This window comes from Heloderma suspectum, chromosome 6, assembly GCF_057233095.1.
Source record: "Heloderma suspectum isolate Gila_16-S chromosome 6, 16-S_ref, whole genome shotgun sequence".
Lineage (NCBI taxonomy): Eukaryota > Metazoa > Chordata > Lepidosauria > Squamata > Helodermatidae > Heloderma > Heloderma suspectum.
In genome coordinates, this window is record NC_139463.1 from 88,025,846 (window position 1) to 88,052,380 (window position 26,535).

General features: G+C 45.3%; 1 protein-coding gene across 1 annotated transcript; it reads right to left on the reverse strand.

The window, feature by feature from the left end:
- Nucleotides 1-2,557: 2,557 nt before the first annotated feature.
- On the reverse strand, nt 2,558-26,535 carry LOC146341742 (vomeronasal type-2 receptor 26-like). The gene is made up of 8 exons (XM_084807643.1): nt 26,366-26,535; nt 19,439-19,730; nt 17,414-17,632; nt 14,017-14,170; nt 12,650-12,930; nt 11,431-11,658; nt 5,545-5,671; nt 2,558-3,456 (listed from the first exon to the last, which is right to left on the reverse strand). The coding sequence occupies exons 1-8, from the start codon at nt 26,533-26,535 to the stop codon at nt 2,558-2,560; spliced, it is 2,370 nt and encodes a 789-aa protein (XP_084663769.1).

Genomic DNA, 26,535 nt, shown 5'->3' on the forward strand with positions numbered 1-26,535 from the left:
AGTTGGATATATCTTCCCCTTTCTCCCTTGCTTTTCACTTCCCTTCTTTCCTCAGCTACTTGTAAATCCTCCTCAGGCAGCCACTTGGCTTCCTTGCATTTCTTTTTCTTTGGGATGGATTGAGTTGCTGCCTCCTGAACAATGTTACGGACCCCCATCCATAGTTCCTCAAGCACTCTGTCTATCAGGTCTAATCCCTGAAATCTATTCCTCACCTCCACTGTATAATCATAAGGGATATGATTTAGGTCATACCTGAATGGTTTAGTAGTTTTCCCTACATTCTTCAATTTAAGCTGACATTTTGCAAGAAGCAGCTCATGATCTGAGCCACAGTCAGCTCCAGGTCTTGTTTTTACTCACTGTATAGAGCTTCACCATCTTTGGCTGCAAAGTACATAATCAATCTGCTTTTGATATTGACCATCTGGTGATATTCATGTGTAGAGTCGCCTCTTGTGCTTTTGGAAAAGAGTGTTTCCTATGATCAGTGTGTTCTTATGGCAAAACTCTATTAGCCTCTGTCCTGTTCATTTTGTACCCCAAGGCCATGCTTGCCTGTTATCCCGGTGATTTCTTGACTTCCTGCTTTAGCATTCTATTCCCCTATGATGAAAAGGACATTTTGGTGTTAGTTCTAGAAGGTGTTGGAGGTCTTCATAGAACCGATCAACTTCAGCTTCTTCAGCCTCAGTGGTTGGGGCTAGGGATGTATGAATCAATAACCTGTTCCGGTCGGAGCATCCGCTGGGGGGGGGAGGTGCTCCTTCCCTCCCCCCAGAATCCTTGATGGGGGAGAGGTGATCCGGTCCTCCCACCCAGAATCCTCGATGGCCAGGCCGTGGAGGAGCCGGCAAGGGCTGTCCACAGCCGGATTTCCGGGCGTAGACAGGCTGCTACAGATGCAAATGGTGGCCACCGTAGCGGCCGCTATTTGCATCCAGCCAGGCAGCCATGATAGGCTACGCAAGAATTTACGTAGCGTATCACAGCTAACCCACCCCAAAACCCAACGTACGCCAATGGCGGCTACGGCGCTGCCATTTGCGTTCTCTATATTTCGCCGTTCTAGCCTACGTAAATATTTACGTAGGCTAGAATGGTGAAAAATAGAGTACACAAATGGCGGCGACCGTAGCTGCCGCCATTTGCGAATGATGTTTTTTGGAGGGGGGGGGTTAGCCGTGATAGGCTACGTAAATTCTTACATAGCCTATCACAGCTCGAAGGATGGCAATGGTGGCCACAGCAGCCCGGCCACAGCCGGCCAGGAGACCAGCCGCCGCTGCCGCCGCCGCCGTCAGAACCACGACTGCCGAATCCGTCGCATCAGCCCCAGGTAAGTGCCATCCCGGGGGATTCCGTGGGGTGGACAGGGGGCAGGTGGCCATTCCGCCATGGATTCCTGGGGGCCGGAACTGGAATCTGTGGTGGAATTCTCCACCATCCCTAGTTGGGGCATACACGTGAGTTACTGTGATGTTGAATGATTTGCTTTGGATTCGTACTGAGATCATTCTATTGCATTTGAGATTGTACCCCAGTACTGCTTTTCCCACCCTTTTATTGACTTTGAATGCTACTCCATTCAGGGATGACGGAGAATTTCTCTCCGAACCTCCAGGAGGCTGAATGCCAATGCATTCGGCCCCCCGAAATTGTTGGTGAAATTCTCCGCCCCCCCCGCCACCCCCCGGGATGGGACTTACCTCCTGCAAATGTCCCTCCTGGCGGCGGGTCCCGGCGGAGGTTCAGCGGTGTTTCGGAGGGGGTGGGGGCGGCGGCCAGTCTTCCGACCGGGTACCGCCACCGACATTACAAAATAAAGTAAAAAAAAAAACACCCCGTGATAGGCTACGAAAAGATAAATGTAGCCTATCAGAGCTAGATTTCCAAAGTCAGCCGTGATAGGCTATGTAAATCGTTACGTAGCCTATCACGGGTGACTTTGGAAAAAAAAAAAGCGCGTACTCAAATGTCGGCACCCCATGGGCGCTGCCATTTGTGTTCTTTATTCGGTCCCGGTAGTCTACATAAAGATTTACATAGACTATGGCGAAAATAAGGGCAACACTATTTGCGTTGCCCTTATTTTCGCTGTAGTCTACGTAAAGATTTACGTAGACTACTGGGACCAAATAAGGAAGGCAAATGGCGGCGCCCATGGGGCGCCGCCATTTGCGTATGTGCCTTTTTTTTTTTCAAAGTCACCCGTGATAGGCTATGTAACGATTTACATAACCTATCATGGCTGACTTTGGAAATCTAGCCGTGATAGGATGCGTAAATCGTTACGTAGCCTATCACGGGTTGTTTTTTTTTCACTTATTCTTTCGTGGCCGGGGAGACGGGGTGCTTCTCCCCAGCCTGAATTTTGGCCGGGTGAGGCGGGGCGCCTCCCCCCCTGGCCTGAACTTTGGGGGGAGAACCGAAGCGCCTTCCCCCCACTGCGAAGCAAGCTGCGGGACCAGGTAAGTCCCTTTCGTACATCCCTATTTAATACACACATTTTGAGGGGAAACTACTGATTTTGACAGTCTTTCACTGTCTTTCACATTCATTTTGCCCTGGTTATTTGCCCTCTGATGTTCAGATCAGGCCTGAACAAAAGGATGTAGCATTTGGGAAAAAAGATGCAAGAAAGTAAGCCAGCACTGGAAGTTAGGATAGAGAAGATCTCCACAGCAACTAAATATTTCCCTTTGGTGCTCAGATAGGCTGGAACAAAGGAGAGCCAAACACTACAAAAGACCAACATGCTGAAAGTGATAAATTTGGCCTCATTGAAACTGTCTGGCAACTTCCTGGCTGAGAAAGCTACTGTGAAGCTGACAACGGCCAGAAAGCCCATGTAGCCCACGACAGAGTAGAACATGATGGTAGAACCTTCATTACATTCTGCTATAATTTCTCTGTTCAGTGAATGACTGTCCATATCTGGGAATGGAGGAAATGCACTTAGCCAAATTATGCAAATTCCTACTTGAATAAAGGAGCAGGAACTGATTATCAAATTTGCAACCCTTTTTCCGATCCATTTCCTCATTCTGGATCCTGGTTTGGTAGCCATAAAAGCCAGAACCACAGTGATGGTTTTTGCCAAAAGAGCAGAAAGAGCAACCGAGAAGATGATGCCAAAAGCTATTTGTCGGAGGAGGCAGGCAATCTGCTTTGGCTCTCCAATGAACAGTAATGAGCAGAGAAAGCAAAGAAGGAGGGAGACGAGCAGGATGTAGGTGACGCTCCGGTTGTTGGCTCTTACGATGGGAGTGTCCTGGTGCTTCACAAAGGTTCCAAGGACCAAACCTGTGGTCAGAGCAAGAGCAACAGCAGTCAAAGCCAAAGTGATCCCCAAGGGTTCCTGATAGGAGAGATAGCTTATAACCTTGGGAATGCATTGATTTTGTTCTAGATTGGAATAGTGAAGTCCTGAACATTCAATGCAGTAATCCATATCTGGAAAGAAAAAGCAGTGCTTTTATATCAGTGATAGAGAGCTGCCATCTATTAAGATGGCAGAGACCTTAAAGCAACAATGTAGCATAGTTCAAAGACCCTATCCTCATCAGACAGCATTGCCCACATCCATCGGCATTAATCCATATCTAGAAAGCAAAGATATATATATAACATAATAAGCCTTTAAGATGAGAGAGAACTTGGTAGGGATGTCAGAGAATTCTGCCATGGATCTCAGTGAAGCCAAATGCCACTGCATTCGAACCCCCGAAATCCGTGGCGGAATGAAGCCTCCGCCCCCCAACCCACGAAAGGCATGCGAAATGGAGCACTTACCTGCTGCCGTCCACATTACCTTGCCGTCCGCGTTGCTTATCTTGCGGCAGCCATTCGCTTCTTCATCATAGCCGTGATAGGCTACGTAAGTATTTACATAGCCTATCACGGCAAGCCAAAACAACAACAACAACAGCGTACGCAATGATTTACGTAGGCTATTATGGCGAAGAAAGGGGAACGCAAATAGCGTAGTGGGCGTCATTTGCATTCCTTTTTCCCCCGCTGTTTTAGCCTACATAAATATTTACATAAGGTATTAACGGTGGGAAAAACATGGAACCCAAATAGTGCCCACTATGCTACTTGCGTTCCCCTTTTTCTCACTGTAATAGCCTACGTAAATATTTATGTGGGCTAAAATGGCTAAAAATAGGGAACACAAATGGTGGCCATTGTAGCCGCTGCCATTTGCCTACTTTTTTTTTTTTTTTTGCCTTGTCATGATAGGCTACATAAATACTTATGTAGCCTATCACAGCAGCTTAGCTGGAGGCAAATGGTGGCCACTCCTTCTCGCTAGAGGGGGTGAATATGGATAAGTTACCTTCTCCAACCAACTCCGTGGATTTTCTTTAAATTCCATAACAGAAGATGGGCCTGGAAACTTTGCCACTGACTATTATGGAACATTTTTAGTCATTCTGGCCCCATGAATCTTCTCCAGTCGAGCTCCTCACAAACGTAGAATGATCTGTCTGTCTGTCTTTCTGTCTGTCTATCATCCTTCCATTAGAACTGTATATTGTAAAATTTTCACAGACACTATATTCATTCTTACTGGCATCTAGCTTTCAATATAGAATGCTTTCTTTTTTTCTTTCTTTCTTGTTTGAGAAAACATTTAAACATAGAGAAGTTAGAATTTTGTGACTGACATAGATTCAGAAACAGAGCTATCATGGTCCAAAGCATGCAACTTTATTTGATGACACATTACCATGTTCTTTGTCAGCAGCTGCTTATAAATACTTCTTTCTTCTTTCATTAAATCATAGAATAGTGGGGTTGGAAGGGGCCTATAAGACCGTCGAGTCCAACCCCCTGCTCAATGCAGGAATCTAAGTCAAAGCATCCCTGATAGATGGCTGTCCAGCTCCATCTTGAATGTCTCCAGTGTGGGAGACCCCACTACCTCCCTAGGTAATTGGTTCCATTGTCTCATTGCTCTAACAGTCAGGACATTTTCCTGATGTTCAGCCAGAATCTGGTTTCCTGTCACTTCAGCCCATTCTTCCATGGCCTGCACTCTGGGATGGTTGGGAAGAGATCCTGCCCTCTCTCTCTGTGACAACCTTTCAAGGACTTGAAGAGCTCTATCACATCTCCCCTTAGTCTTCTCTTCTCGAGGCTAAACATGCCTAGTTCTTTCAATCTCTCCTCAGGGCTTTCTTTCTAGTCCCCTGATTTCTTTGTTGTCCTTCTCTGAACCCTCTCCAGTTTGTCTGCATCCTTCTTAAAGTGTGGCACCCAGAATGGAATACAGTACTCCAGATGAGGCCTAACCAGTGCTGAGTAGAGGGGAACTAGTACTTTCAAAATGTGTGACCAAGCATAACTAGGCCTGCATAAAATAGAGAGGTTTCCATCCTTCTGTAAGAAGTGTTGTATCTATAGCCTGATAATCAAGGGCCAGTAATTTGTTCCTACACCTTCCAGACCAAAGGACATGCTCATTTTCATTATATCTGTTTTGCTGGATATGATATGATATGATATGATATGATATGTAGCATGCTTGACTCCTACCGTTCTGATTAGAAATCTTCCCTTGAGGACATGGGGCACAATCATAACAGCAAAAAGGCTCCCCTTCCTTCTTTTTCCTGATGTAACCAGGATGGCAGTTGTCATTACATGCAGAAATGGGCAGCACCTAACAAAACAGAAACATCAGTGCAGAATGGTTAGGATTGAGAAAAATAGATTTTGATAGTTGCCATTTCTCTTTTGCATATAAAGAAACATGGTGTTCCAAATGGGGTATATTTTACTGATTGATTGATAATACTTGTATACCACTTGATATAATAAAATCTCTAAGCAGATGACATACAAAAGTATTTAAATCACAGTCAAAATTAGGGATGTCAGAGAAATTATCTGCGGATCGGGACCACTTACTTCTGCTCCAGGAGGACTGGAGGTGGAACAGTACTCAGCTGCTTCTTGCCAGCCAGAGCCATTCTCCTCCTCTCTGTCACTGCCGATTGCCATGTCTTTTCTTTAAAAATAAAAATAAAAAATGGCGATCGGCAGGATGTGCCCATAGACTTAGATGCAAATAGAGTCATGACTGTTGTGGCTGAGTCTATGTGTGACCTCCCTGTTTTGCCACCCTATCTCTATTTTGATTATTTTTTAAAAAAGCCAACAGAACCTGCACAAAACAACCTATGATTTGCAAGTGACAAAGTGATAATGGCACATATATAGTTATGACAGCGCACATGCATCAGCAGTACAAGGAAGGAGAGAGCCTTCGCGGGTTAATATTTAAAGGTTCTTTAAGGAAGCCTGAGCTTGAAAAGTGTTGTTGTCTGTGTGTGTGTGTGAGAGAGAGAGAGTGAGAGAGGTGGGTGGGTTTTGACAAAATGTATATGGAGTTATTAGAGGAATTAGAAGCCATCTGTTTGAATCTGAAGCCGTCTTCCTGCTTTACATGATGGTGTGTAGGCCTGATGTGGGCAGGGGTACATGGGCTCATATGTAAGCTCTCTGCCCAATGTAAGCTCTCTGCCCAATAGGGATGGCGGAGAATTTCGCCACGGATTTCAGTGAGGCCGAATGCACTGGCATTCGGCCCCCCTGAAATCCATGGTGGAAGAGCCTGACACCCCCTCGCCCCCTGCGGATCCCCCTCGGGATGAAAATTACCTGGGGCGGATGTTTGGAATGGCAGAGACTCAGAGGCGGCTTCGGCGGCAGCGGCAGTGGCGGCTGGTCTTCCGACCGGCTGCCGCAGCTGCCATTTGCGGTCTTATCTTCTTCTTTTTTACCTAGACATGATAGGCTACGTAAAGACTTGCGTAGCCTATCATGTCTGGGTTAAAAAACAAAATAAAAACAGCATACGCAAATGGCAGCGGCAACGGTGGCTGCCATTTGCGTTCCTTATTTTTCGCCGTTTTAGTCTACATAAATATGTATGTAGACCAAAACGGCGAATCAGAAAGGAACGCAAGTAGTGCCCACTATGCTATTTTCATTCCCCCTTTTTTTTTTTGCCGTAGTAGACTACAAAAATATTTACGTAGACTAAAACGGCGAAAAATAAGGAAAGCAAATGGCGGCCCCCGTAGCAGCCGCCATTTTCGTATGCGTTTTTTTTTTTTTTTTTACCGTGATAGGCTACATAAATACTTACATAGCCTATCATGGTTAAATACAGGGATGCGAACGGCGGTGGCTACGGCAGCCACCATTTGTGTCCCTGCTGCCCAGAGGCCGGATGTCTGGCTGCGGGCGGAGCTGGCCAGCGGCTCTGCGGAATCCCTGTGGAGCAGAGCCGGCCAGGCAGGACTCTGGGGGGAGGGACGGCGCGCCTCCCCCCCCCCCGTCGAGGATTCTGGGGGGAGGGATGGAGCGCCTCCCCCCCACCGTGAAGCAGATCTGCGAAACGGTAAGTGACTTTCGTACATCCCTACACAAAGGTCAGAAAAACTCTATGTAAGCACATTCCTTTTTGGCAATGTAAAGTGGAGTCCAGGTGGCCTGATTCAGATTGCAACCACAGCAGGGGGGAGCACAGTTTTAAACTCCCCTAAGCACCCCTCATGCTAGGATCCCTAGCATGAGAAAATCACACCAGCTAAAGGTTGGATAAAGGTTTATGAAGGTAAAAATAAAGGGGTAGAGGGAAGGGGAGGAATGGAAGTAGCAAGTTGCAGAAGAGCATACAGGGCCAAATTGATTAAACATACACAGAGAGCCTTATCAATGCACACCCAAATGAAAGCATAAAGCTGTCTGGCATATCCTTAACATACCTAAGTATGGCTCTCCCAGGATAGCACCCAGCTGTCAGGAGGTCCGGAACCAGCAGGACGAAGGGAGACACCATGCCTCTGCCTAAGCCCCCTTTTAAAGCCCAGCCCTGGCAACCCAGGGCAGATTTTCCTTTAGCCAAGCACTGGCTCATCCCCTGGCTGGATGGCCCTTGCGTCCAAGAGGCTGGAACTCCCCACCAAACCCAGTTGTTGTCACTCCCCAATTAACAGGGATGGCGCCTGGCCCTGAGAAAAGGGCTGAGCTGCCTCTAGATAACATATAGTACTATCCCAGGTGATTGCATTAGACAGGACAACATGGCCAAATCTCATGATGGAAAACAGGCCATCCTTCTTGACAGCCATCGATTTCCTTGCAAAACCATTTCACAACACTGAGCTACTTTCAGCATTCTAGGTTCAGGATGACACTGAGCATGCATGACATAGCTTTGCCAGCACTTGACACCATTGTCTATAATGGGACAGAAAAAAACTTAATATTTTTTGAACAACTGCTCAGAGCATCGCCAAACCAGTGAAAGGCATACCTCCTCAACAAGCAAGAATAAGGTACATCTGGAATTTTCACCAAAATTTGAAAGAAATGTATGATAAGTAGGGATGGCAGAGAATTCTGCCACGGGTTCCAGTGAGGCCAAATGCAGTGGCATTCGGCCCCCCGGAATCCGTGGCAGAACAGCCTCCCACCCCCCTGCCCACCCTGCGGAACCCCCCGGGATGAAGCTTACCTGTGGCAGATGCAACGGCAGCTTCGGTGGCGGTGCGGCAGTGGCGGCACCGCAGCAGTGGTGGTGGAAGGTGTGGCGGCGGGGGTGGCAGGGACTGTGGTGGGGGCAGCAGGGGCAGAGGCGACAGGGGAGGCGGTGGAAGGTGCAGCAGTGGAAGGTGCGGCAGTGGAAGGTGCAGTGGTGGTGGCAGCAGGTGCAGCAGCAGGTGTGGCGGTGGCGGGTGCAGCGGCGGGGGCAGCAGTTGCGGTGGTGGCGGAGGCAGGGGCGGGGCGGCTGGTCTCCTGGCTGGCTGCAGCTGGGCGCAGCGAATGCAAATGGCAGCGGCTATGGCAGCCACCATTGGCGTTCGCTATTTTTAGCCATTCTAGCCTATGTAAATATTTACGTAGGCTAGAACGGTGAAAAATAGTGAACGCAAATGGTGGCCGCCGTAGCCACCGCCATTTGCATATGCTTTTTTTTTACTTTGATGTGATAGGCTACGTAAACATTTACGTAGCCTATCACAGTTAAGTACAGGGACGCAAACAGCGGCGGCTATGGCCACCGCCATTTGTGTCCCTGCTGCCCAGCAGCCAGATGTCCGGCTGCCGTTAGAGCTGACCGGCAGATCCGCAGAATCCCCAAGGAGCAGAGCCGGCCAAGCAGGATTCTGGGGGGAGGGATGGAGCATCTCCCCCCCATCAAGGATTCTGGGGGGAGGGACAGCGTGCCTCCCCCCCACCGCGAAGCAGATCGGCGAAACGGTGACTTTTGTACATCCCTTATGATAAGCCATGCTGGAATTGGAGAAAAAAGTATAAACGTGCTCATCTGAAGCACTACTTAAGGTGTAGGAGAATTCTGCCATGGATTCTAGTGAATTTGCCCCCCCTAGAATCCATGGCGGAAGGGAGCAACCCGCCCCACCACCACATGGAATCCCCCCGGAATGGAGCCTACCTGGCTGCGGCTCCAGTGGCGGCGGTGGCAGCAGCGGCTTCGGTCGCTGCTAGGCTGCGGCCACAAATGGCAGCCGCTACGCCAGCCGCCATTTGCGTCCCTGCCAAGCCGTGATAGGCTATGCAAGTATCTATGTAGCCTATCATGGCTCAGAGCAGGGACACAAATCATGGCTGCTACGCCATTTGTGTCCCTCCTCTGAGCCGTGATAGGCTACGTAAATATTTACGTATTTAAAATATTTACGTAGGCTAGAATGGTGAAAAATAGTGAACACAAATGGCGGCCGCCGTAGCCACCACCATTTGCGTATGCGTTTTTTTTTACTTTGACGTGATAGGCTACGTAAATATTTATGTAGCCTATCATGGTTAAGTACAGAGACGCAAACAGCAGCGGCTATGCCACCGCCATTTGTGTCCCTGCTGCCCAGCAGCCGGATGTCCGGCTGCCGTTAGGCTTCGGTCGGTGCCAGGCTGCGGCCACAAATGGCAGCCGCTACGCCGGCCGCCATTTGCGTCCCTGCCAAGCCGTGATAGGCTACGTAAGTATCTATGTAGCCTATCATTGCTCAGAGCAGGGACACAAATCGTGCCTGCTACGCCATCTGTGTCCCTCCTCTGAGCCGTGATAGGCTACGTAAATATTTACGTAGCCTATCACGGCAAAAGCAGGGATGCAAATGGCGGCTGCTATGCCATTTGCGTCCCCAGTATGAGCTGTGATATATTACGTGATATATACGTAAATATTTACGTAGCCTATCACGGCTCAGAGAAGGGATGCAAATGGCAGCCGCTACACCGGTCACCATTTGTGTCCACAGACCTGCCGCAGCTGGATGCCTGGCTGCGGATGCACCCGGCTGGCGGCTCCACGGAGTCATCGTAAGCCAAAGCCAGCCTGGGAGGATTTTGGGGGGAGGGATGTCACACCTACCCCCCACTGCAGATGCCCTGGACGAAACAGATACGTGGTTTCGTACATCCCTAAAATGTACCTTAAGTACTATTTAACAGGCTGTACCAGTGGCAACTTTTTCAGATTGATTTGAATGTCTGTGCAATTGTAGACCTCATAAGTAGGGATGTCAGAGAATTCCGCCACGGACTTCAGTGAGGCTGGATTCTTTAGACTCCAGTCCCCTGGAATCCATGGCGGAACAGCTTCCCCTCCTGCCACCCCATGGAATCCCTTTGGGATGGAGCTTACCTGGCAGCAGTGGTGGTGGCGGCAGCGGCAGCAGCGGCTCTGGCTGGTCTCCCGGCCACTGCCGGGCTGCTGTGGCTACCATTTGCATGGCTGGCTTTGTTGACGTAGTATTTACATAGTATTTACGTAGCCTATCACGGTAAAGAGCATGGGCGCACATGGCGGTCGCTACCCCATTTGCGCCACTCCTCTTTGCCAGTTGTGTCCCTGCCTTTTGCCACGATAGGTTACGTAAATACTTATGCTATGCCTATCATGGCTTACTGCAAGGATGCAAATGGCAGCCGCTACGACGGCTGCCATTTGCAGCCGCAGCAGCCTGGCCGCGGCCAGAACTCCAGCTGCGGCCGGCCCCGACCGGCGGCTCTGTGGAGCCACTGTGGAGTGGAGCCGGCTGGGGAGGATTCTGGGGGAAGGGACGGAGTGCCTCCCCCCCACCATGGATGCCCCGGAACGGAGCCAGGTAAGACTGTCATGCATCCCTACTCATAAGGAAGAATACAGATGCTTGGTTTCCAGCTGAACTGGTGTCACTGGTATAAGCAACACAATTTTGAGGCTTATACTGGTGGAACTTCTCTCTGTGTGTGCATAAGCTAAAGGGGAACTCCCACACCACTTTAATTCCTTTGTAGTTCTATTGTTGTGCCCCACCTATGTATGTTGAACATGACAGATGATGTCAAATAAGTTTAAACAAACAATTCGTGCTCCATCCTGCATGCTTTCTTCTGTCTCACCTGGTCGAACATCCTGGGCCACACAATGCTTTTATCATGGACTGTTAACCTTTTTCCAGGAGGGGCTACTGGATTGAACATTCCCACTTTAACTCTCACAAAAGACTGATTGGGGAAAATCATCCAGTTTGTAACATCAAATCCTGTGACTGTATCTCCATTTTCATCGAACTGTATTGTCTCTCCTGCACTGTTGTTGAATAAGATGCTCCTTAGAAAGGGATGGAGCTAAATTCAAAGAGGAAAAGATACTAATGGACAACCAAGTATTTTCACAATTACATTGACAAGTAGCTATCTTAGATATGTGGAGCTTATTTTGGATATGTTTTGCTCCTGCTTCCTAAATGCTTTAAGTTCTGTGGCTGGACAGATGCAAACTCTTTCCTTTGAGGGAAACTGGGGTTTTCTGCCCCAGTTCCTAACTATGTAGAAAAAAGAGATTTGTGGCAGACCATTTTGGGTAACTGGGGGTTGAGGCATGTCCTCCTTCTCCATTCTGTTTTGTGATCCTCCAGAAAAATAAGTTACTCATGAAATGGAGAGGAGAGGGATGAGTCACCAAACAGTATAGGTTATAGGATGTGTGTGTGTGTGTGTGTGTGTATACACACACATACAACACACATACAGGTGTGTTAAATATGCAGACAACTCTAATATAAAAATAAAAACAAAGTTTAAATAAAATATTACAAACAAGGTTAAAAACATATATAAACAGTCCTCAAGTATACCCTACATACCTGTTATTATAATTGGTATCTATACCAGGCTATACAAATTTTGTAATGCCCCTATCCCATATGAGTTCATAGATCTCTTTAATCTATTTGTAATATTTTATAAAAACTTTGGTTTTTAAATTTTATATTAGAATTGATGTTTAACACAGACACAGACACACACACACACGCACACACTTTCCTATAACCTATACCGTTTGGTGGTTTTTGTGTGGTTTAGGATATTACCTTTTCTCTGAGAGGAGATAATGAGTAACATGATCTCTCTTTCCCCTAACCCTTAACCCTAATAACTCATATACTGTGCCTTTAAGAAAGGCTCCATTGAGAAGCTGGGAAGAGGTACACATGTAGCTTTTGTGGCTTTTAATGTATAGAGGACAGAATACATCTGGCACTGGTACAGGCTTACCATCTCCACAGACACCTCCCTATCCCCCCCAAATACGGGATGTGCTCTTGATTGAAAATACCTGCCATGCCAGCACGTTCCAGGGCTCCAGCTTTCTTCCAGACACCCGTAATTTTTGTTTGGTTCTTAAGACATGCATGGAATGTACAGCATGTGCCACAGCAAGGGCTGCATTGTACACATTGTAGCTGTAACCAGTCATACCCATTTCAAACAAAGTTCCAGGAAGGCTCTCCAGTTTCTCCTCTCCACTGCAGTCTTTCTGGTATACTCCACTCTCAGAGGGTCTTTTCAATGAACAGTTGAAGGTCTTCTCCCAGAATACCTTCATAAAGCCATCTTCTTTGGCCCAGGAAGGATTTACACCCTGAAGAAATTGCCTGAATCCTAACGGTTCCTTTGAGTGAATTGCAAAGGATAGCATGCCATGGAGGGACTGTATGTCATGATGTCTTAACGCAGTGCTTTCTGTGAAATCCCAATATGTGGTCATAACCCATACCTTATTTATAGGTGAGTCCAGCACAGCCCTCTGAAGGAACAAGCTTATTTTAAATATAGATGTATTTGCGGTATCAGCAAGAAACACATTGGCTTTGGTTTCCATGAAAGCTGAATTTTCTCCCCATTCATTATACAACAACCCTGCCTTTTCACCACGTTTTTCGAAGTCTTGGAATTTTTCTATAAAGGCAACACAGATGCCTCCCTGTGACAGCATTGGCAGTAATTTCTGCAAACGGCGTTCTCCATGGATATTATCCACAGTAAAGAGCCCGATCCATGTCCAGTTGAATTGCACAAGTAACTGGACAATCCCTCGGTACTGATGAGCATCGTTTGGGACCATCTGGTATAAATACCAGAATAGAGATTTGTCACCCCATGCTGGGGAAAAAGGTCCAGTAGTGAGCTGAAAGAGAAGGCAGATGTATTTTATGGATGGACAAGTAACTGGGCAATCCCAATATAATGATGAGCTTCATTTGGGACTATCTGGTATTAAGAATGGAATCGTGATTTGTCACTCCGTGCTAGGGAGAAAGGGCCAGAAGTGAGCTGAAAACATATGGATAAAAAGCTTCATGGAAAAATGTGGGCTAGAAGGTCATAGAAATGGCTCATGTAAATCTTCTTCCCTGACATGCTCGTTGAATGTACAGTGCTTTTTTTTACAAAATGTATTCATAGAGCAGCATTTATAGAATCATATTTATTCAATTATTTGTATCTTGAGAAGATTTCTAAGATGCCCTTCCCTTAATGTCAATGGGCAGTAACCTACAAGAAAAAAAGTAAGAACATCAGTATAAAATGACAATAAGAATGATCGCAAACTAGACCAGCAGAGAAACAATTCAATGGAGTGGACCAAACCTGTTTAGCTAGACAATTCACATTCCATTCTGGAATGCAGGGCTGGCTCACCCATGAAGCAGGGTGTGACATCTCTATCAGGGATGGAGTGGGAATAGCGGGAATTTGCACCACTCCACTGCTCTCCCCAGTCCCCACCCCCATTTCTGCCCCCACGGAACTCTTGTGAGACCCAGCTGAGCTCCTGCAAGATCTGCGTGAACTCCTGCAAGTGACCCATAGACCCAACACAGTGGTGGCAAAGGGAAGGGGGACACGGTACAGGGAAAGGGAGTGGCGTCGCCTCTACCTTGCATCAGTCCTGCTGGAATGCTTGGACCAGGGCCACCCAGAGGAATCTGGGGGCCTGAGGCAAAGGAATTGAAGGGGGGGGCTGTCACACACCAAAATTACAATCATTTTGAAAATATATATATACTTGAATGACCATAAATACCTTTAAAAATTCCCAGCTTCTCAAACAACTATAGCATCTATCTATCTATCTATCTATCTATCTATCTATCTATCTATCTATCTATCTATCTTCTCAGACACCTGTAGCATGCATATATATATGTATGTGTGTATATATATATATATATATATATATATATATATATATATATATATACATACACACACACACACACACACCCTACATAATTAAAAAGAAAATATAAAAATAGTTGTACCTAGTAACTAATTATTAGTGCATTTAATCTTTCCTCAATAGGTAATTAAAAATATTTTAGACCTAAAGTTAAATTGGGGTGGAGAGCAGTGTCCCTTCCATTATTGGGCTGATAATGTTCATGTTTAATATATGTTGCATATCTCTTACAAATTGACAATTTTAAAAGAATTTTGGGTCATTTTTTTTTAAAGTGCTATTTTCACTTAGTTAAAATTGCTGGAAGAAAAGGTTAATGGCCTCCTCCTCCCCTTATAGCCACCACTATCCTCCAGTCACTACTCCTAGAAGAACTATATGAACAGAGCTTTCAGATGCATAGTAACCACTGTCTGGGAAGTATTCCAGAGCCAACTTCTGAGCCGCTTCCTCAACTTGTTTTTGTCAGAAGCCTGGAACAGAATGAAATATTAATACAAAACAACATGAGCTGATAGTTCTGTTCAGAACAAAACATAAAATACTATGCCCTGCACCGCTGTAATGTTATGCACAGTCAAGAGTGCAAGAGCCATTACACTAACTGGCTTCAGAGCGAAAATGCGCACAATTGAAAGAAGGCCCATGAGGCACACCTCAAAATAGCCAATGTGGGGTAAGGATTATGACCAGACGTTCTGTTATAATGGGTGACCTTTATAGGAAGAAATGATTGAAATGTTGCCCTTGAATATTTGGGATAGATAGCCACAGGCTTTTTTTTTTTTTTTTTGAAGTGTGGCCCAGCAAGCAGAAAAAGGAGGAATTTAGCCGGGAATGTGTGTTCTAAGGCAGCTTATCTATGACTGGAGGAAAGTGGGGGGAGGGGGGAACCCAGTTCACACACAGGAAAACTGAGGCTGCAGGCAATTGAAGTCCATGCTGAGTATGGTTACATAATCACAGGGTTGAAAATAATAACTTTTGAAGACAGCAAATCAGCAAATACACACCATGAAGAACTTGGTTAGAAATATATGGTCTCAGGCATTACTTTGCACCACCAAAAGAAGGGAAAGAGTAAAAACAGACTGAGAAGCAACTCCTAGCACCACAGAATGGAGGCCCATTAATTACTTAAGGCAAGTATAATGGAAGACATAAAAAGCCCCAATTCAAAACCAGTTCCGATCACCCAGCCCATCGCCACCCCAATTTATCCAGTATAGTAACTTTTTAGAGCAATTTCTAGCAGAGGCCTCTTAAAGATTGTTTTTGAGTACTGGGGCAGGTGGTTGGGGGTGGGGGAGAGAGAGAGAGAGAGAGATGGTTTAAACAAGATGGGAACAAAGATTATTGTTGCATTTTACAACCCAGCACCACCTATGGGTTTTTCTAGACACCCACAACAGAGACTGGAAAGATTTTTAAATGAAGAACATGCCAGTATAACTATGAAAAAATGAATAGTGATGGTCTGGTCTCTCTCTCTCTCCCACCTCCCCCCCCCCACTTTCTACACGTGAAGAAGGGTAGAGTGGAAATAAAGCAGATACTGTGCCTCAGTCACTCCACCCACTCCATTCAACTGGGCTTGGACCCCCCAACACACCCACAGTGGCTCTGATTGGCCACTCACTGGCCAGCCAGCCACCTACTCCATTTACTGGCCAGCCAGCCACCTACTCCATTTACTGGCCGGCCAGCCAGCCTCCTTCCTCTGTGCAGCCCTGCCCCTATCATCCCAAACCACCCATCCCTTGTGGAGGGAAGGGGCCATCTTAATTGGCCAGCTCACGCCAACAGCCTGAGCTACCCCCATTTTTTGTGGCATTTCCCCTCTCAATTAGGGGGGCCAGCCATGCATGGTGCTGGGCACCAGGCAGACTCCAAAGCCTTTGTGGGCCAGGAAAAGGCCCTGGAGCAGCAGGAATGTTTTGAGGATGTGCAAGCATGTTTGTTTGTTTGTTTGTTTAAAAAAATGCTCTCCTTCCCTTGGCTCATGTGAATAGCTTGCATTTTGTTAAAATAAAATAAAATAAAATAAAATAGCTCTTGTCTGGGTGTGGTAAAGAATTGTAACCTGATGCCATTGGATGTGCCTTAAGCAGGTGTAGCATTGTAAAGAGCTGCGCATGCCTGAAATGAGCAGACAGTTAGCCTAAGATAAGGTTGCTAGGCAAACCGCTGGCAACCAATCAAAAGTAACATGCTGGCTGAGGAATGCAAGCTAAGCAATAAAACTCTAGCTGGGGGTCGACTCTGATTTTGAGCGTGAGCTCCTTTGTCGAACTGTTTGCAAACAATAAAACTGAGTTGGACCCAGCCTGAAGTTGACTCTCCTCTTTGGGGCAAGTTGGACTAGCCTCCAGGGGGCGAAACTAGCATTTTGTGCAACATGGGGGGGGGCTGCTGCATGGGGGCCCAGGACAAACTGCCCTCTTTGCTCCCCCTGCCCCCAGCAGTCCTGGCTGGGGCAAATCAAAACATGTTCACCTGGAACCAAAATGATAGAGGAGTTGGCTCCAGGTATCCCTCCCTGTAGCAAGGGCAGGGCAGGACAGCGGGGGAGATTGTATAAACCAGGTGACTTGACAGAAAAGCTCTTCTCTCTGGCCCACCCTTTCTAATTTCAGTTAGGGAAATTAGGGAGAGAGACAGTATTTTGGCAAGCTTATGTTACAGACCCCAGTTCTTTAGCTTCTCGGTCTTTAAGGCATGAAGGTCTCTATAGATAAGTGCTTTTACCATTAATTGGACCTGGAGACAGATTGACAGTTAATGTAGCTATTGAGGAGAAGGTGACTGGAATGTATTACAATAGCCCTGACTCATCTGCTCTGGTTTCCTGCTCACCTCGGAGCCCAAAGTGCTGGTTTGACCTACGCAGCTCTTCATGGCCTGGTGTCTTGGGAGTTCATGAAACACGGATTCCCTCATGTGCTTAGCCATGGCCAATGAGGCCTGGGTTTGCCTGTCCCCTTTTCCAGAACTTTGTAGGCTGGCCACTAGGGAGAGCAACTTCTTGGAGATGCCACCTGGGTATGTAGTGCCCTCCCAAGGGAAGATCACCTCCTAACAAAATTGTATTACTTTCAGTATCAGGTTAAGACTTTTGCTGTTGTCATTTCTGCTCCCCAGGCTTTTAAACTACGATATTTAATCCCCATGACACTTTCTGAGGTTTGAGGTTTTGTATTTATTAAGGGGTTTTAGTTCTTCATTTCTGCTGTATTGTATTATGTTGCCATTTGTGCTGCTTTTTATTGTGCTGGCTATGTGTTCTCTTGATTTTATATTGTTTGCTGCCTTCTTTTATTGATTGGCATCTCATGAATATAAATACAAGTAATAATCACAAGAAAAGGAACTGGCAAGATATATTTAGCATGACCATTCCCAGTCCCAATGAGAAACTGCGATGCTGCAATCTGTACTGTGCAAAGTCTTCAAAGGTAGTCTCACGTATCATGTATTATAGTATCCGATCCTAGAGGTTAGTAATGGATGGATAACAGTGGCCAGGCTATTTTTTCTCTGGGAGATATTGTAGCTTGCTCACCAGCCTAAGCTAATGAACATCACTGAGTATGCCACAGGATGAAATGTGCATTCATTTCAAAAACAAATGATGACATGAGTGTATCGTCATTTGTATTGCACTTTAAGGTAAAACAAATGTACAAAAGAAATGAGAACAATGAATGTGAAAACAGAGACATTCATTTTCAGATTTGGTTTTGGAAAATCTGATTAAATTTGGCATGGAGTATTCCTTGGGGAAATAGTAGAAAACCTGAATGCAAGACACTGAAATTACAAGGTGTGCATTCTTGACATTTTGGGTTTTGTGCTATAGAGTTCTGTGTTTCAGGGATGGTTCTGATTAGATTCCGGGGCTGTGGTGCAGCTAGGGTTGGTCTTTGGTGTCTAAGTGCCAGCCCCCCTCCCAAATGACCATTCAGAGAGCAGCAGGTGATGGGGACGCAGGAAAGCAAAGCAGACCCTGAATCAGCACCTGGGTGGGGAGTGGAAGCTAGCTGCAGTGATGGTGGAGCCAGCTTAAGCAACCTGGGGAATTGGGAAGGGTTGTGTGCTTCCATGATTTAATTGAGTGGGGGGGGGACACAAAAGTGTTGTGATGATTCAGAGAGGAGGGATTTTGGAGGGATCCTGAAAGAGGTTGGTTGTGGTTTTTCATATGGTTGCAGTGAAGAGGAGAAGAGCAGGACTTGTGTCTATGCATGGATGTGTACTGCTGACAAATACTCACTGTCTGCCTAATTTTCTCTTCTCTCTGGGGCACAGTGGTCAAACACCAGAGGAAACTGGCACCTATAGGATTCACAGTGGTCAGATGCCAAATGTCAACACTTGCTTTTCTTTGCCTTGGCTTCCCTCTCATCCAAATACCAATTAAACACAGACTACTTCTTTTGCCTTGTGGGAACACTGAGTGCCTATCTTGTCTGCCTGGACCTGTAAATCTATGGGGAAGGGTGTCAATGGCCATAAGGCTGCCACTGGCCTGGCTAGCCCCAAAGGACAAATAAATGGCTTTTACTTGTCCTTTGTGAGCACAAGGTGACATCTGAGTCTCAACACACAAAATAACTCATTTGAGTGCAGTTTTCTGAGCCAACAAAAACATATTCCTCTTCTCTTCTCTTCGCTCTCACTCTGCCAGCCATTTCCCCATCCCTTTTTCTCTCACAGTCACACCCTAGATCTCTACCTAAACTCTGACTGGGTTTGCACAACAGGCTAATCCACACTCAGTGATTGAGTGTGGGCTGTTGTTGAACCATGGGTTGTTGGTTGAACCATGGGTTATTTCTGCCATTTTGGGATGAAGAAGCCAGCTCAGGTCTACAAACCTACCTGTGGAACCTTGTAAGTCTCCAAGATTGTGCTTATCTCAAGAGAGATGAGAGAGTAAATTCCCCCAATGATGGCTATCAGATTGTTCTGCACATCACACTTGTAGTTGGGATGAAATCTCTGCATTGTAGAAAGCAGACTAAGGGTGCCCATGTAGGTCATCTGTGGGTTGTAGAAGCTCTCATGGATGCGAAACCCAAGTGTGATATTAATCAGGATGGTGGGATTTTCATTGATCTCCTTTACAGCGAAAACCAAGGCTAAGATATGCTGGTAGTTCTTTGACATCACACTGTAATGAAAGATACACACCAAGTCATAAAAAGATAACAATACCTGAAGCATTTTAGATTTTTTTTATAGCCATGTTAACCTCTGATAGGGCCTTATTAGCTCTCCTGAATTATGTGTAGAAGCACAATTCAACATTGCATGGCGTTATTTTAGTTCCCTGCTGCTCCTGAAATTCTTCCTGTAATAACACAGTCCCTGGCATACCACCACCACCCCACCCCCAAAAAAGGTCAAAACTGATTATTTAAACCACTTGCACCATAAAACATATGTCTGAAAGAATGGGAAAAAAAATTGGGCTGACATCCCCTTTTGAAGTGTATTTTAAATGTAGGCGTCAGTTGTGTGCATCTCTGGAATGCAGGCATTCTACTGCAATTGATTAAAGTATATTTGTGTGCATCTTTAAAAAGTACACATTCTTTCATGCACAGTTTTGAAATGCACATTGATTGAAATAACTTGAGCTCTCTAATGCTCTTTGAATACAGCCTATAACAATATTGTCCCTGGTATAATCCCCCGAAAGAAAGTTACAACTGATTGTTTTATCTACTTGCACAATAGAATATCCATGTGAAAGAAGGGCTAAAACCCTGAACAGCCCGCTGTGCTCTACAGAATCTGTGAGGTCAACATCTTTTAAGTAGCTCCCTTTCTGGTGTCTTGGCATGTATCCCTCTGCCCCCAAACCCAGGTGAGCTGGAAACGTAATCTGGTTTTCTCATAAGAGGTTTTTGAGATTGATAGAGTACTTGGATATGGTTCTGACAACAGTGAGTAAAGAATATTGGGTTATCAGAGAATTGGAGACATTTGAGGTTTTTTTAATGCCTATTTTATTTTTAAATAAAACTTAAATGACATTTATGTTTTAAATGACATAATAGCTTTGGTCTTATGTCTGATCGTTTCAGTTAAGGTGTGTGTGTGTGTGTGTGTGTGTGTGGACAGAAGCCAGTGTACAAAAGGATTATAATTACATGCATTAGGTTATAACAATGTACCATGCTAATATTACTTTGTATTAATTTGGATATGTAGCTTTAATAATAAAGCATGCATCATGTTCTCAAATTTTAACACCACAGATTTTGTTATTCATAGGACAGGCTGAAAGCAAAGAGCATCATGTTTTCATACTGATAATGGTTAGTTCCTTTTCCTTACACCATACTTTTCACCATATTTGCAGTATTCGGGACAGTCAACAGTTTTCTTTCCCTGTGTTCACATCGGGGATGTTTTATTGTTCAAAGTAATTCCCAGTAGCATCTTAATATTAGACATTTGACATTGCTACACGGGGCCTATATGTCAGGAAGGACTACAGATTGTCAGCACTGTGCATCTCCTGTTGTCAAATAGTACATAGCCAAAGCCATGTGGAAATGGTAGATATTAAGCCCTTTGGACATTTTAAGAAGAGGGTACTATTACGCAGACTATGCTAAAGCCTTTGATAGTGTGCATCACAACAAACTGTGGCAAATTCTTAAAGAGATGGGAGTACCAGACCACCTTACCTGTCTCCTGAGAAACCTGTACGAGGGCCAAGAAGCAACAGTAAGAACCAGCCATGGAACAACCGATTGGTTCAAAGTTGGGAAAGGAGTACGACAAGGCTGCATATTGTAGCCCTGCTTATTTAACTTATATGCAGAGTACATCATGAGAAATGCCGGGTTGGATGAATCACAGCTCGGAATTAAGATTGCTGGGAGAATTATCAAGAACCTCAGATACGCAGATGATACCACCCTAATGGCAGAAAGCGAAGAGGATCTCAAGAGCCTCTTGTTGAGGGTGAAAGTGGAGAGTGCAAAAGCTGGTTTGAAACTCAACATTAAAAAAATGAAGATCATGGCATCTGGCCCCATCACTTCCTGGCATATAGAAGGGGAAGAAATGGAAGCAGTGACAGATTTTATTTTCTTGGGCTCCAAGATCACCGCAGACGGTGACTGTAGCCATGAAATTAAAAGACGCTTGCTCCTTGGGAGGAAAGCTATGGCAAACCTAGACAGCATAGTAAGAAGCAGAGACATCACCTTTCCGACAAAGGTCCACATAATCAAAGCTATGGTTTTCCCAGTAGCAACATATGGCTGTGAGAGCTGGACTATAAGGAAGGCTGAGCACCAAAGAATTGATGCTTTCGAACTGTGGTGCTGGAGAAGACTCTTATGTGTCCCCTGGACTGCAAGGAGGTCAAATCGGTCAGTCCTAAAGGAAATCAACCCTGAGTGCTCACTGGAAGGACAGATAGTGAAGTTGAAGCTCAAATTTTTTGGCCACCGAATGTGAAGAGAAAACTCCCTGGAAAAGACCCTGATGCTGGGAAAGATTGAAGGCAAAAGGAGAAGGGGACGGCAGAGGATGAGATGGCTAGATAGCATCACGGATGCAATGAATATGAACTTGAGCACACTCCGGGAGAGAGCGGAGGACAGGAAGGCCTGGTGTGCTATGGTCCTTGGGTCACGAAGAGTCGGACATGACTTAATGACTGAACAACAAGAACTATTACACTTTCCCCACTTTTCCTCATATGTGATGAATTTCTAGGTAGTACTTCCTGTTCTTGGTTTCCTCTGGATCAGAGGGCTCCAGAGACTTAACTGAAATTTAAATAAGAAAATATTTTATGTACAATATACAGTTCATTGGGATATAGGTAGATCCAAGAAGAATTTGTTGAAAGTAGAAGTTCTGTCATCCCATATGAGGGCCTGAGGGAGAGGAGTGACATCCTTCAGACCCTTCGCACTTTTCTCTTCCTGCCTGACTTTTTTCACAGTCTGTCACCCTAGTGTTAGCTCCAGGGCTGTGCTGTCACTTTCACAAACCACTCTGATGGATTTCTCAATAAAAAACACAGAGGAACCCACAATTATCTCCTAACCATTAGCTCCCATTGAAGAAACATCAGCCATCCATCTGAAGGTGTTAACCAAGGATCTGCCTAGGAAAGGAGATGATCAGCCAGCTGCTTTAATACCAAGTAAAGACGAGTTTGCATTTGTAAAGTGATTTACAGTGCTTGTGTCTGCTTCATATACATTGTCCAAGGAATCCTTACAATGATCCTGTTATATAGACTAGAACTGGACACCAACTGGAAAGGTTTTAAAACAGGATTTAACTAATTTAGTGAGCAATCCTATGGCCCTAGTTAGCATCTTAGGGGACAAAGGAGTGTTCCATTTCTGTGATCTGACATCAGAAACAGGGCTCCAACCTTGGAGCCCAGAAATTGTGTTCCCCCCTCCCCCTAGTAGCCATTGTAGTTCTGGCTATGTCTCTGCACTCGGAAATGGAGCACAGAGATGGGGAAAAGGGGGGAAGTCCTGGGGCAGGGAGGGGAGGAGACTGGGGAAGCTGTGTTATGTTCAAAAAGACAAGCATTCATCAAATGGCAAAGTATCATTCTTAACTTTGGCAAAGTATCATCGGCAGAGTGAGGGAGGTGAAATTCCGATCGAACCAAATGCACTCAAACCTCTGAAATCGAGTATCTATTTCGCTAACAGAAGTAAGTATTAGAACAAACACATTACTTTGAGGGAAATACTGTGTTAGCACAATTGCATTGTAGACACCAGAAAAATAAACTATTTAAGCCTTCAGTAAAAACTTGGATTGTGGGGAGATGAGATGAGTTCTCATCGAGACTGGCTCATCACACTGCAATGAAAGTTACGAGCCATGTAATAAAATAATACCAATAGCTGAAGCATTTTAGACTGTTTGTTATAGCCATGATTAGCTCTGATGGGGCATTGGTTGCTCTCCTGAATTATGTGTAGAGCAGTATTAAAGATTGCGTGGCAGTATTTTAGCTCTCTGCTGCTCCTGGAAGTCTTCCTGTAATAACACAGTCCCTGGCATAACCCCTGAAAACAAAGTCAAAACTGAGTTATTAAACTGCTTGCACAGTAGAAGATATACGTGGAAGAAGGAGGAGGAGGAGGACAACAACAACCTTGAGTTAACATCCATGGAGACGATTTGGTCAAATGCAAACTCTAATGTGGAATTGGCTTAAATACGTCAGTTCTGACATTGCTACAGGGGTCTATGCCACAGGCAGTTCTATAATGCACATTGTCACCACCCTGCATGTCTTCCTATCAAAGAATACATAGCCAAAGTCATGTGGAAATGGTAGATATTAAGTCCTTTGAACATTTAAGAAAACAGATATAATTACACTTTCCCCACACAGTGGATGTCTATGTAGTGCTGCCTGTTCTTGGTTTCCTATGGATCAGAAAGCTCTGGAGACTTACGGCATGGTTTTAAAAGAAAACATTTTATCTACAATATACAGTTGGCTGGGACATGAGTGGAGGCAACAATGAATTTCTTGAAAGTAGAAATTCTGCCACCACATAGCAGGGCCTCTGGGAGAGAAGTGGCATCCTTCAGCCACCTCACAGTTCTCTGCTGCTGTCTGACATTTTTCACAGTCATCTAATGTCTGTCTATGTTAGCTACAGGGGTGTCAGTTTCCCCAAGCTCTGATCAATTTCTCAGTAAAAGAAACAAAAAACTACCCACAAAGACATATCATCTCCTAAGCATTAGCTGTTTCTTTATGAGCGGGTCAGCATCAGGTTTGTTCACTGCAAATGGTGATTGTCTGTTCAGGTAGAATTATACAACCATTTAAAAAGATCATGAGGAGAGACACAGGGGGAGCAAAAGGGGTCCCAGCCACAATCCTTTCTACTTGTGAGCCAGGGAAGGAAACGGAACTCCAACCAAATGTGTTTGAAATACATCCAGTTAGCACTCACACACAGCACACAAAGGAGGACGGAGGCTAGATTTCATACATATTTAAGTGGGAAATTGCCAAGGAAGTCCAACATAGTCACATTTGAATTCAAAAGCGAAAACTTCTCTAAAATGAGAGAACTGGTATAAAGGAAATTGAAAAGGGTGTCAAGAGGGTTAAATACCTACAAACTGCTTGGCGGTTACTTGAAACCAGAATAATAGAAGCTCAGCTAGAATGTATACCTCAGGGCAGGAAATGCAACACGAAGTCCAAGAGGTCTATGGCGTTCTTAAAGAAAAGAGTGCTTCCTTCAGGAAATGAAAGCCTTGGCCAAATGAGGAGAGTAAAAGGGAGCACAACCTTGTGCAAAGGAGTTGCAAGCAGATAATAAGATATGCAGAAGAGCATTTTGAGGAGCATATTACTAATATCATCAAGGCTGCTGGAACCTGTCTTCCCAGAGCCAAGACACAACTCACAGTAAAATCTCTTACTTCAGTAATTCCAGTAATCGGCTACGAGCCTTTACAGTCCCAATAAAGATCCACAGTTAAGAAAGAGACCTAGGGGTTGTGGTGGACAGCCTGATGAAAATGCTGTCGACCCAGTGTGCATCTGCAGTTGAAAAGGCACTTTCCATCTTAGGCATCATTAGGAAACGGATCAAAAATAAAATTGCCTGTCTCATAGTCCCCATACACAATTATGTATAAGAAGGAGCAAGTGCAGCAAGCAAGGAATCCTTATGCTGAGATGCATATTATGGCACCATAGTTTTCATTTCCCCTTCATGGATCACTGCCTTGTTGTGGCGAAGGGGCTTGCGTAACTCAGTGAAGCCATAAGCGATGCCGTGCAGGGCCACCCAAGACGAACAGGTCATGCTGGAGAGTTCTGACAAAATGTGTTCCACTGGAGAAGGAAATGGCAACCCACTCCAGTATTCTTGCCAAGAAAACCCCATGGAACGTATCACAAGGCTAAAAGATATGACACCGGAAGATGAGCCCCTCAGGTCGGAAGGTGTCCAATATACTAATGGGGAAGAGGAGAGGGAATTTCCAAGTAGCGCAGAAAGAGTGAAGCGGAAAAAAACTAAGATCATGGCATCTGGCCCCATCACTTCCTGGCATATAGAAGAGGAAGAAATGGAAGCAGTGACAGACTTTATTTTCTTAAGCTTCAAGATCACCGCAGACAGTGACTGTAGCCATTACTACATTACTACAAATTAAGAGACGCTTGCTCCTTGGGAGGAAAGCTATGGAACACCTAGACAGCATAGCAAGAAGCAGAGACATCACCTTGCTGACAAAGGTCTGCATAATCAAAGCTACGGTTTTCCCAGTAGTAACATATGGCTGTGAGAGCTGGACTATAAGGAAGGCTGAGTGCCGAAGAATTGATACCTTGGAACTGTGGTGCTGGAGAAGACTCTTACGAGTCCCCTGGACTGCAAGGAGGTCAAATCATTCCATCCTAAAGGAAATCAATCCTGACTGCTCATTGGAAGGACAGATACTGAAGCTGAAGCTCAAATATTTTGGCCACGTAATGCAAAGAGAGAAGTCACTGGAAAAGACCCTGATGCTGGGAAAGAGTGAAGGCAAAAGGAGAAGGGGATGGCAGAGGATGAGATTGCTAGATAGCATCACCGATGCAATGAATATGGACTTGAGCACACTCCGGGAGAGAGCGGAGGACAGGAAGGCCTGGCACACTGTGGTCCATGGGGTCACGAAGAGTCGGACACGACTGAACGACTGAACAATAAAAGTTTGCATTTATTTCCTGTGTGCAAGCCCTACAAACATTAGATCGAATTCGTTACATACAGAAGTCCTTACATTAGTTGCTTCACGAACGCTGAAGATGGCTTTTCACTGAAAGTTGTAGGGGGGTAGAAGAAAGAGAACGTAGAAGCAATCTCTCCAACGACAAGGTCTCCCCTTCGATAAAATTCATGCCGACTAGTGATATGGTCACTTGCTCTGCATTTATGTGAAGGAGTCTTCAT